This window comes from Medicago truncatula, chromosome 2 (assembly GCF_003473485.1).
Source record: "Medicago truncatula cultivar Jemalong A17 chromosome 2, MtrunA17r5.0-ANR, whole genome shotgun sequence".
Lineage (NCBI taxonomy): Eukaryota > Viridiplantae > Streptophyta > Magnoliopsida > Fabales > Fabaceae > Medicago > Medicago truncatula.
In genome coordinates this window covers 17389713-17399355 of record NC_053043.1, presented here as the reverse complement: position 1 = coordinate 17399355, position 9643 = coordinate 17389713, and the positions used below count along the sequence as shown (strand labels likewise).

The 9643-nt window shown below is 32.5% G+C and overlaps 1 protein-coding gene across 2 annotated transcripts; it reads right to left on the bottom strand.

Moving 5' to 3' along the window:
* Positions 1-3767: 3767 nt before the first annotated feature.
* On the bottom strand, positions 3768-8987 carry LOC11445448 (putative transcription factor bHLH041). 2 transcript variants are annotated; one of them, XM_024775725.2, is made up of 9 exons: positions 8534-8987; positions 8285-8410; positions 7907-8012; positions 7799-7813; positions 7623-7685; positions 6917-7344; positions 6685-6835; positions 5818-6228; positions 3768-4018 (listed from the first exon to the last, which is right to left on the bottom strand). In XM_024775725.2, exons 1-9 carry the CDS (start codon positions 8647-8649, stop codon positions 3929-3931), a joined length of 1506 nt encoding a protein of 501 aa, XP_024631493.1. In that variant the 5' UTR covers positions 8650-8987; the 3' UTR covers positions 3768-3928. The 2 variants fall into 2 exon arrangements, with proteins under 2 accessions (XP_024631493.1, XP_024631492.1); XM_024775724.2 differs by having other exon boundaries at positions 6685-7344; positions 8534-8983.
* Positions 8988-9643: the final 656 nt, after the last annotated feature.

The window sequence follows — 9643 nt, the reverse complement described above, 5'->3', positions numbered from 1 at the left end:
TGCTGCTTAAGAAGCGTGTTTCTAGAAGTAAGGAAAGACGGTTTATACTTAGCTTAGTCCTTAAGAATATTGTTGCGACATTTAAGGAAATAATATATTTGCTTCTAGAAAATTGTGAAGACTGAATATATGATTTGGTCTGCTGATTCTTTAGCATGTGATGAAAATGCCCACGCTGCTGAATGGTTATATAAAGGAAGACTCAAACCCTTGTGAATTACCGAAGTCGTCATATCAAAGAAATAGTCTTTTAGGGTTTCGTGTCTTTGTAAGCTTTGTGCTTTATAGTATACCTCTCTGGTTGCTGCTATTGAATATCAAAATCACAGAGTTGGTTTGATGTAGTCGAGTTGTATTGGATCAAAACCATTGATTTACAAAAGAATATAATTAGGGTTTTTGAGTCCTTGATGTGAGCCACTATTGTATCATGCTGATGCATTGAGTTGGACTGTAATTGAGTTGTAAACTCTGAATCACTTAAATCTTGTAAGCAAGAGTTGATTCTTTTTTTTAGAAGAGTGTCTCCATTTACATTACTTTAAGGACGATCACCGGTTCAGTGACTAAGAGGAAGTGGGAGGGGGATCTCTCATATCTAGGACCAGTGAGAGTCTTAGGTAGAAATTATACGAGTAGTGATTAGGTGAGAAGGCAGTGAACTGGGTTGTTCACGTGTGAATCGGGGGTGGTTTACATAGTACTTTGAATTGATACTATCATAGTGAATTTCATTCCTGACTTGGTAACCCCCAGATGTAGGTGAGGTTGCACCGAACTGGGTCAACAAATAATTTGTGTTATTTCCTTCATGCACTTTACATTAAGTTATTTATTACTGTTATTCGTGCTGTTACGATGTTTTGACATTGTAGTTCGTCATTTATGATATCCTGATATCGTATACGACATATGCCCTCTACGATTCCGGAATTTTAATACTCATCTTTGTTCCTCCAATCCGACCATCACATGTATCTTGCTCATGTGGTCATGAGAATATATGATGGAGTAGTAAGATTCAAAAACTTTAATTTTTTGTGTTATGTTTTTAATGCAAACAAATGCTATGTTTTTTTTTTAATTAATGTATACTGATATTAATTTTTTGTTTTTAATTTTTTACACTAGTGTCACAATTTAAATTTCATAAGCAACATGAAAAGTTGATGGCTATACATGATGATCGCAATAAGGCTCGAATGCAAGAGACATGGTTCAGAGATTCCCTAACAGCTACCGATCTTTAGTGGCTACAAGATGTCAACTATGGTATTCTTGATCGCGGCCTACTTTATGCTTTTGTTGAGAGATGGCATAAGGAGATGTTTAGCTTCCATCTTCTGATGGGGGAGATGACAGTGACACTTGATGACGTGTCATGTCTGCTGCATCTCCCAATCGAGGGCACACACGTGGACCCTAATGACATGCTCTACATGCCTGATGTTGTTGATTTGATGTTGGAGCTGTTGGGGATGATGTGGTTGAAGCTGAGAACCATGTGCGAAACACGAATAATGCTCATACACATTTTGGTTGGTTGAGGGAGAATTTCAAGAGGCACCTAAAGCTGATGACGATGGTGATATTGCAGAGATGCAGGTGAAGTGAGACTAGGTTGTCAGCATCTATCTGCTCTACTTGGTGGGTATCACACTTTTCACTAACAGGAGCGCAAATTATGTGGACGTGACATACCAAAAGTACTTTATAGATCTTTGGATCTTGTATCCGATTATGCATGGGGGAAAACTGTCCTTGCTCACTTGTACAAGGAGCTTAAAAATAGATTCCATCATAAGACTAGACACCTTGATGGATACTTAACTTTGTTACAAGAATAAATAATGATGGATTGCTTGTTTATTCACCTGTATGCTCATGTTTTTTTTTATACTCATACTTAAATGTTGTTGCTTTGTAGGCTTGGATATTTCAACATTTTAATGGAGTCTAGGATTATTGAGGTGGATTCTTGGACGATCGAGATCCGCGTGCTATGATATTTGTACCGTTGAAGGGTCATTCTACACCAGATCCTACAAGAGCGCATCTGGATCATCTGGATATTGGGGGTGTTCACTTGAACCTGTACCGTGAATACTTTCAGATATGTCCATTTGAGCCAATTAAACTTTACTCTAGATGGCTCGGATACTGACTTTGTAGGGTGCGATATCTGTCGGAGCGGGTGTTGCATCAGTTTGGTTATGTCCAAACCATCCCCATGCATCCGCTTGAGAGTGCAAGTCCCCAAACGATCTTAAGGGAGATCATGACTTGGACCTGCTTGTTGCGACTAGTATTGAGGCGCCACTTGGCTACATAAGATTTTTTATTTCATTTCACATCCACACATCTGAACTACTCTATCGAGTGTTCATATCCTGAGGCCACCTGCGAGGAGGTCCTTTATGAGATTACTGATGCGCAGGAGGGAGATCATCAATGACTAGACATTACCGAAAGGTTAGGGCGTGTAGAAGACCATGTCTTATCCGTTTTGGGCAGTGGTGCGGTGGAGAGGGGGAGTGCTGAATGGGAGAGTTTGAAAGCAATTCTTTAAGAGGTTCATGGAGGGCGGATTTATTGTCGTAGGCGTGTTAGGGATGCTAGGGACTACCGAGTAGTTTTATGTTGTTGTTGTAACAATTGAACAAATGATGTTTTTAATCTTGTGTTTGAATATTTCGTTGTAACTTATGGATAATTTGTGTTTAATTTGTACAACTTATGTTTAATTTGTGTTATTTCATGTTTTTTCCATTAAAGTATTTTCTTATAATTTGATTGAATGCATGTTTATATCAATCTGATTTGCCATTTTATAAAAATATATGTATCAGCCAAAAAACATTGATTTTGTCTCTATGTTGAGACAGTTCGAATTAAATAATCCGAACTCATTATTAAATTTTCAGATTATATAATATGAAATATACGTATGTGTACACTACAATTTGCCTCTAACGTAGTTTTTCAAGGGGTTTGACACATTTCGTATTATATAATATGAAGTATATTATAAGAGGCTTCAAGTTATGTTTTCCAAAGCGTATGTTTGCGTGCTCTGTACAAACACAAGCATAATTCTTTGTCTTCCTTCAGTTTTTATCTAATTCGAATTATAGAAGACAAATCACTGTTCAAATTCTATAATCCGAACAAAAGTTTATTTTTGAAAAAAGTAAAACGCGTGAGAAAGTTATAAAGTGAAAAAAGTAATAGATGGTTGGTATTTCCTACTAGGTCAGCATCATTCAATCCAGCATCCACCTTGAAGTAGTATAATAATCTTTTGTTATTATTATACATATAATAACAAATCAATCTATTTGGGTTGTCCTAGTAGTATTGATCTGAAATCTGTAGTGTGCTCCTCCTCAAAGTTTCATTAGGTTCAATTCTCTATGGTACCAATTTGAGGGGGTTAGTTTAACTTCTTAAAAAAAAAAATACATATAATAATAAATCTGAAACGTGTGTTGGTTCTGTCGAGAAAAAAAAAAAAATCTGAAACGAAGACACAGATAAAAAATATTATAGACTAACTTACAAAAAATATACAATCATGCCCTTTAATAAATCAAATTTTTTGTCAATGAACTTAACTCGGTTACTAGGACAATGTATAATATATGCAGGGCCAGAGTTCGAACTCTGAACATACCATTTCTACCCAATTAAAATATGCGAGTTTCAGCCACAAGATTACTTGAAAAAAAAATCAAATTTTATGAAACAAGCTTAAATATAGAATCTGGTGGGGGTAGTGAAGCTAATTTCATTAATATAAAAATCTAATTTAATAATTGGCTTACACATTTTTTTTAAAAGAATAATTGGCTTACAGATACATCAATGATTTGCTACCACCATAGAATAATTAATTAATTAAAGATAATAAACAAAGTGATCATGTGAGTCATTTATTTTGGTCCACTTGGGACTGTATCAAGTCAGCAACCACTCTTCTCACTGCTTCCTGGAAGGCTTCCTCGTCCCATTCACTTATCTGCACAAAACCACCAAAAGTGATTAATATTCTTCCATAAAATTAGTTTCCATTTTTTTTCCTCACCTAATGAAGATTTTGTGGTATGTATTATAGTGTAGTTTTCAAAAGTAAAATGTGACGTTGATTAATGATGACAAATGAAATGGCTCACTATTCTTGCAATATATATCTCAAATTCTCAATCATATAACATTTTCGAAAGAATTCAATTGGTTTAGGTATAAAAATTATTTACATTATTTAAGCACATTTCACTAGTAGATAGATATTTGTAAGAAATAGTTAAAATAAATAAATTTTATAAACCAACATTGCAGTGAGACATCCTTACATTCCTTCAAAAAAAATAAAAAATATCCCTACATGTTTAAAATATTCTCATACACGTCCCTCATAAAAAAAAATATTCATACACTCACAATGAATATAAATTAAATCCTCTACAAAAATTAATATAAATTAAATATAAAAATTAATTATAAAAATATTTATATATTTGTTTTTTTGACAGAATATATATATATTTGTTGTAAAATAAGTATTTCTAGAAATCAATATATATATATATATATATATATATATATATATATATATATATATATATATTATTTGTTATATAGTAGGTCGCTTGGTGGTGCTGAATATTGATTTCTATAACCAAATTGACATTTGACAGACTAAAAAAAAATGTGACGTTATCCAGGAGTAAAAAAAAAAAGAATGTGACGTTTATTCATTTGTCTCAATTATAAACTAACTCAACAAGCTCTGCCACAAGTTTTTATAATAGAATTTATGGTCATAATTTATCTATGCTGACTTGTTTTCGGTGGCTGCCAAAATAGAATTCACTTTTTGAATTGAATATATGACTTGTGTAATCTTTGGAAGGTGACAAATTCAGCACACCAATCGACCTAATATTTGAAGTTGTATACTAAAAAAATTAATTTTCATCAACATAATAATGGGGTTCTAGGATTCTGTGATAAAGTTTAAGTAGCCGCCACTATTTTCAAAACCTAATTATCTGAGTTATCAATTATATTATCATAGTGCAGATCGAACTATAGACTTATCAAGCAGCCACCATTTTTGAAAAATTTGATAATATTACCTACTTATGTAAATAAGGTAATTGTTAGGGTGGGAAAGTATTTTATATGGTCTATCGTGGGTAAATACTAAACCAACAGTTGCTTAAATTTTGACGGTCGATGACCGACATAATTATCTTTAACTAAAAATTTAGAGTCATGGTTGATCTTATAATAATGGTATGATCGACGTTGATTTGAAAAAAAATAATCTTTTTTACTCAAATACGAAAAATATATGTATTCGTTTAGTTTTGAGTCACCATGAGTATCACAAACTTATTGTGAGTGACATCATTATCGTTGTTAGAGTTTTGAACGATTTTTTAAGATGGAACTGATTTAGAAACGTATAATCATCCTAGCATTTTGCTTACCAAAAAAACTATAAAAATTATAAACGGGAAAAAATTAAATAAATGTATCTCTAAAATTTTAAAATTGTTACATTGAAAAGCCATAAATATAAAAATTTAATTTATACATGAAGGCAGTGTAAATACTTTTTACACTTATAACTCTGGGACTATTAAAATTGTTTGATTTTAATCATAATATAAATCTTTATATTTTGTTGAAGATTGTAAGTGTATAAAAAACATATAAAACTCTAAATAATATCAAATGTTATTGAATCTGTCCCTTAATTATTTCACAAATTAATTGTATGTTATTTATTTATGCATGGATATAACATACCTGAGTAATCCTTAGCCTGAAGGTTATTTGATGAAGTAAATCATTCCCTGGTGCATGATTTGTATTTGTTGCATCCATTGAAACCAAGTTAACATGTTGATCTTGATTTAAGAATTCCAATAATCGAATCAATACATCAACTTGAGAAATTTGTCCCATCATGTTCACTTGCAAGTCCACTACCATTGATTCATCTTCTGATGAACTCGACCCCGTTACATGCAAAACTCGAACGTTTAATCTTTCGTATGATGAGAATTTGACAATTTCTTTAGTCTTTGTAGATTCTTTATTTGCTGCTGGTAATTGTTGTGACATCAACTCTTGATTTCTTTTGCTTAGTTTGTCAATTTCAGCCATCAAAGATCTCAATGTCTCCTTTGCTGTTATCAGTATGGAAGCTTTGTCTTTCTGATCAAATTTAAAATGTTCAATATTTAGACATTGATTTGAAATTATTAACATACAAAAAAACTACTACTAACATTGATTTGTCGGTTGAGCGTAATTTTTGTTTGTTTTTGGTAACGATGTTGTTGTGAGAACTATCGACTTTGTTAATAATTAATCTCTAGTCAACAAAATAGGTGGTTCCTCTTCTCAATCACGTTTATTTTATTTACAACACTCGAACATGAGATCTTGTTTAAGGGATCTGAGTTTAGTTCCACTCGGATCAACATTATGTTCGTTATTATATATAATCGTTTGCAAGAAAAATTCGGATTTATGCGATTGCATTTAAATAGACATTAAAAATCTTGACGGCTAGTGATCATTGCTCATTTTTCAAAACATTGTTCCTTATACACATAATAATGCATTGATTATAAAACAACATGATGAGATTAACAATTTAGTACGTACCTTTGTTCCTTGAGGAAGTAATGCTCTAAGTGCTTGAAAATTCTCATTAAGCTTCTCTCGTCTTCGTCGCTCTGATATCATATGATGAAGTTGATTACTCGAGGGTCGTGCAGCTTGATTTCGATCTCTCATTCTCATCAAATTCAAGCTTCTAAAGAATGCAAATGATCTCTTCATCAAACTTTGTCTTCTAAAATTTGACCCTATATTAGGACTTTTATCATGTCTATACCTTCCAAATGCACTAGCTTCTGGATGTGCCACATAATTTTGCTGAGGTTGATGTTGATGAGAAGGGGGTGTAGATAGAACATTTTGGATTGCTCTCATTATTACATCATTCTCAATTTGTGTTGTAGGGTATAATTGTGTTGGTGTGATTTGAGGTAATTGTTGAAGTTGAAGAGGTAGTAGTGTGTTTGAAACAGGTCTCATTGGTGGAATATTTACTCCTCCAAGTTGGGTAAGATCAGGTGAAAATTGAGGTGGAGAAGTTCCAGGTGGAATGTTGAATATGAGAGATGAGTATTCAGGACTACCTGCTGTTGATAATGATCTCATTGAAGATGAAGATGATGAAGGTGGATTATGATTAATTTGTTGTGTCTGTCTTGAAAAATCTTCGGGAAATAAACTGCTAAGTGCTGTTTGAATATCCGCCTGCACCGCAAAAAAAAAACGCGTTTAGTCAAAGTTTTACTTTAGTCGAATTGTAAGAGTCTGACTTTGTAACCTCAGAGAATAAAGTTCAAATTCCCTTGGAGTTGTAAAAAGACTATTAGAAGCAAGAAATTACGGGTTTGAATTCGCATATCCCATCCAATCTTTTACCATTTGAACTGTACTTACGGGACTCCTTTTCCCTAATTTTTAACGAAAGAATATTTACCGACAACTTTTACATTATATGTGATAATATACATTATATATTTGCTTACTTGAGACATATTTAAGAACCCAAGCTCAATTTCTCCTTTGTTGCACCCCATGAAAACAACAGTCTGAAAAGAAAAAAAAGGAAAATACATATAGTATTGTAGGATTTTGGTTCATCATAAGCTATGAAATACAAATATATATAGAGAATTTTCAGTTTCTTGGACAACAAACAAACCTTAATCCTTGCTTCCTGTAAAAACAAAAACATGCTACCTTAGCAAAATAACCATAATATATACTTTGTGGTAAATAATTTTCTTCTATTAGGACAACAAGTATTAACCTGGTAGAATTGTGTCTGTATTTCTGTTGATGACAGTGTAAGAAGTTCCAATTGTTGTAGCTCTAAGTAGGGACGTTGATTCCTAAAAGCTAGTCCAGGAACACGGCTAAACAAATGTGTGAAATTTTGTCACGTATCCTTAGGAAAAAGACATTTCTTAAGATAAATAGAAAACATAATAATCTCTGATGCTAAGTCTCGAACCGAGAACCATAAGGTTGAAGAGTGAATCTTGCAACAAGGTGATCTCTCACGAGACCGGGGAAAAAAAAGAAGAATTTGTGATAACATGCAAGGAAGCATACCAATATAATTACAATATAATAAACTTTATAAAATATTTTTTTTTTAAGCAAATAATTAAATAAATATACTTACTCATCATTGACATCAAATGATAAAATTCTGTACTGATTAAAAAGCTGTTGTGCTACACTCCCCAAAGAAGAACTTGGTAATTGGTCATTTATCACATTGTAGAAACCATCCAAGAAGGACAAACGACTATTCCAAAAACAAAAAAAAACCAAGTTGTATAAGCACAATCAACAACTATTATGGTTCAAATATTATACTTTGGAATATAATAATGTAGGTAGGTAGGTGTATGAATATAAATAAATATACTTTGATAACATGATATCATATGCCCAAAGACAAATGTAAGAGCATCCGAGAGATTGCATTAGAGAATGGATAAATTCCGTTCTGACGGCTACAGGAAGGGAAAAGACACCTTCCATAATATATGCAAGGTTCGGGGTTCAACCTCGACCACCACCAAAAAAAATATACGTGCAACTTTATGCTAATATTGATTTTGCATTATAAGAGCATAGTAAGTGTATGCATATGTGAATTCCATCTTTCATTTGATTTGATTTATTGCTATATATGCTTGCAAGAACTCTTTGACAAAAACAATCTATGGAAAGCATTTGAAAATTAAGAGACAAAGTAGTTATGACTAGTATATATATTGCAAGCGCATAAATAATTTTGGTATTGAAAAATTCAAGGTACTTGGTAATATTGTGTGAATAGAATGGATTTGAAAAGTAGTGAAGTGGGTGATCCCACTATAAGAAGAAAAATAAAAAAGTTGACATGAGAAAAATATAAGTAGCCCCACCTGAATAAGGAAGTTGAGGGAACATGTAAAAATGTCTTGTGTTCTTGAGATGATAGAGATTGAAAAGTAGTGACAAACAATGAATATGTGATGTATATATGAACAATATTATGAGTGAGAGAGGACTAAAAGGAAGGGTTGGTTTAATGAAACATGGAATTTATGTAAAGTGAAAAAGAAGAAAGAAAAGTAGTGAAGGAAGCAGCCAAATTAAGAGAGAGAGAGAGGTTGGAAAAGTAGTGAGTCAAAAGTCAGTGCTTGAATGGTTTGAAAATTAGTCAAAGAGTGGAAGGAAGGCACGGTGTTCTTTCCATTCCACATACTGTTTATTGCATAATTTTAAAAATATTTTATCGTTCCTAAAAATATACAAAACTATGATTTTAGTTCATTAAAATAAGATGTGTTGTTTATTATTTTGCTTGCTTTCCTATCCAATATGGGGCAATGGGAGCCCTTAAAAATAAAAAAATCAACTAGCGTAGGTCTAATTTGGGAGATTTTAAAAAATTTTGCTACAATTTAAGTGTTCGGTCGATTCAAACGTCCACCAATTGGTTTAGTGGTTCATCTGAAAAATTAAAAAAATTAAAAGTCATAGGACT

Bases quoted from the DNA above. Each gene is read 5' to 3' on its own strand.
- LOC11445448 (XM_024775724.2), bottom strand. From the start codon at position 8,649: ATGGAAGGTGTCTTTTCCCTTCCTGTAGCCGTCAGAACGGAATTTATC. The intron at 8,013-8,284 runs GTAAGTATATTT...ACATTTGTTTAG, and splicing joins TCATTTGATGTCAATGATGA to CCGTGTTCCTGGACTAGCTT. The intron at 7,345-7,622 runs GTAAGCAAATAT...TTTGCGGTGCAG, and splicing joins GGTTCTTAAATATGTCTCAA to GCGGATATTCAAACAGCACT.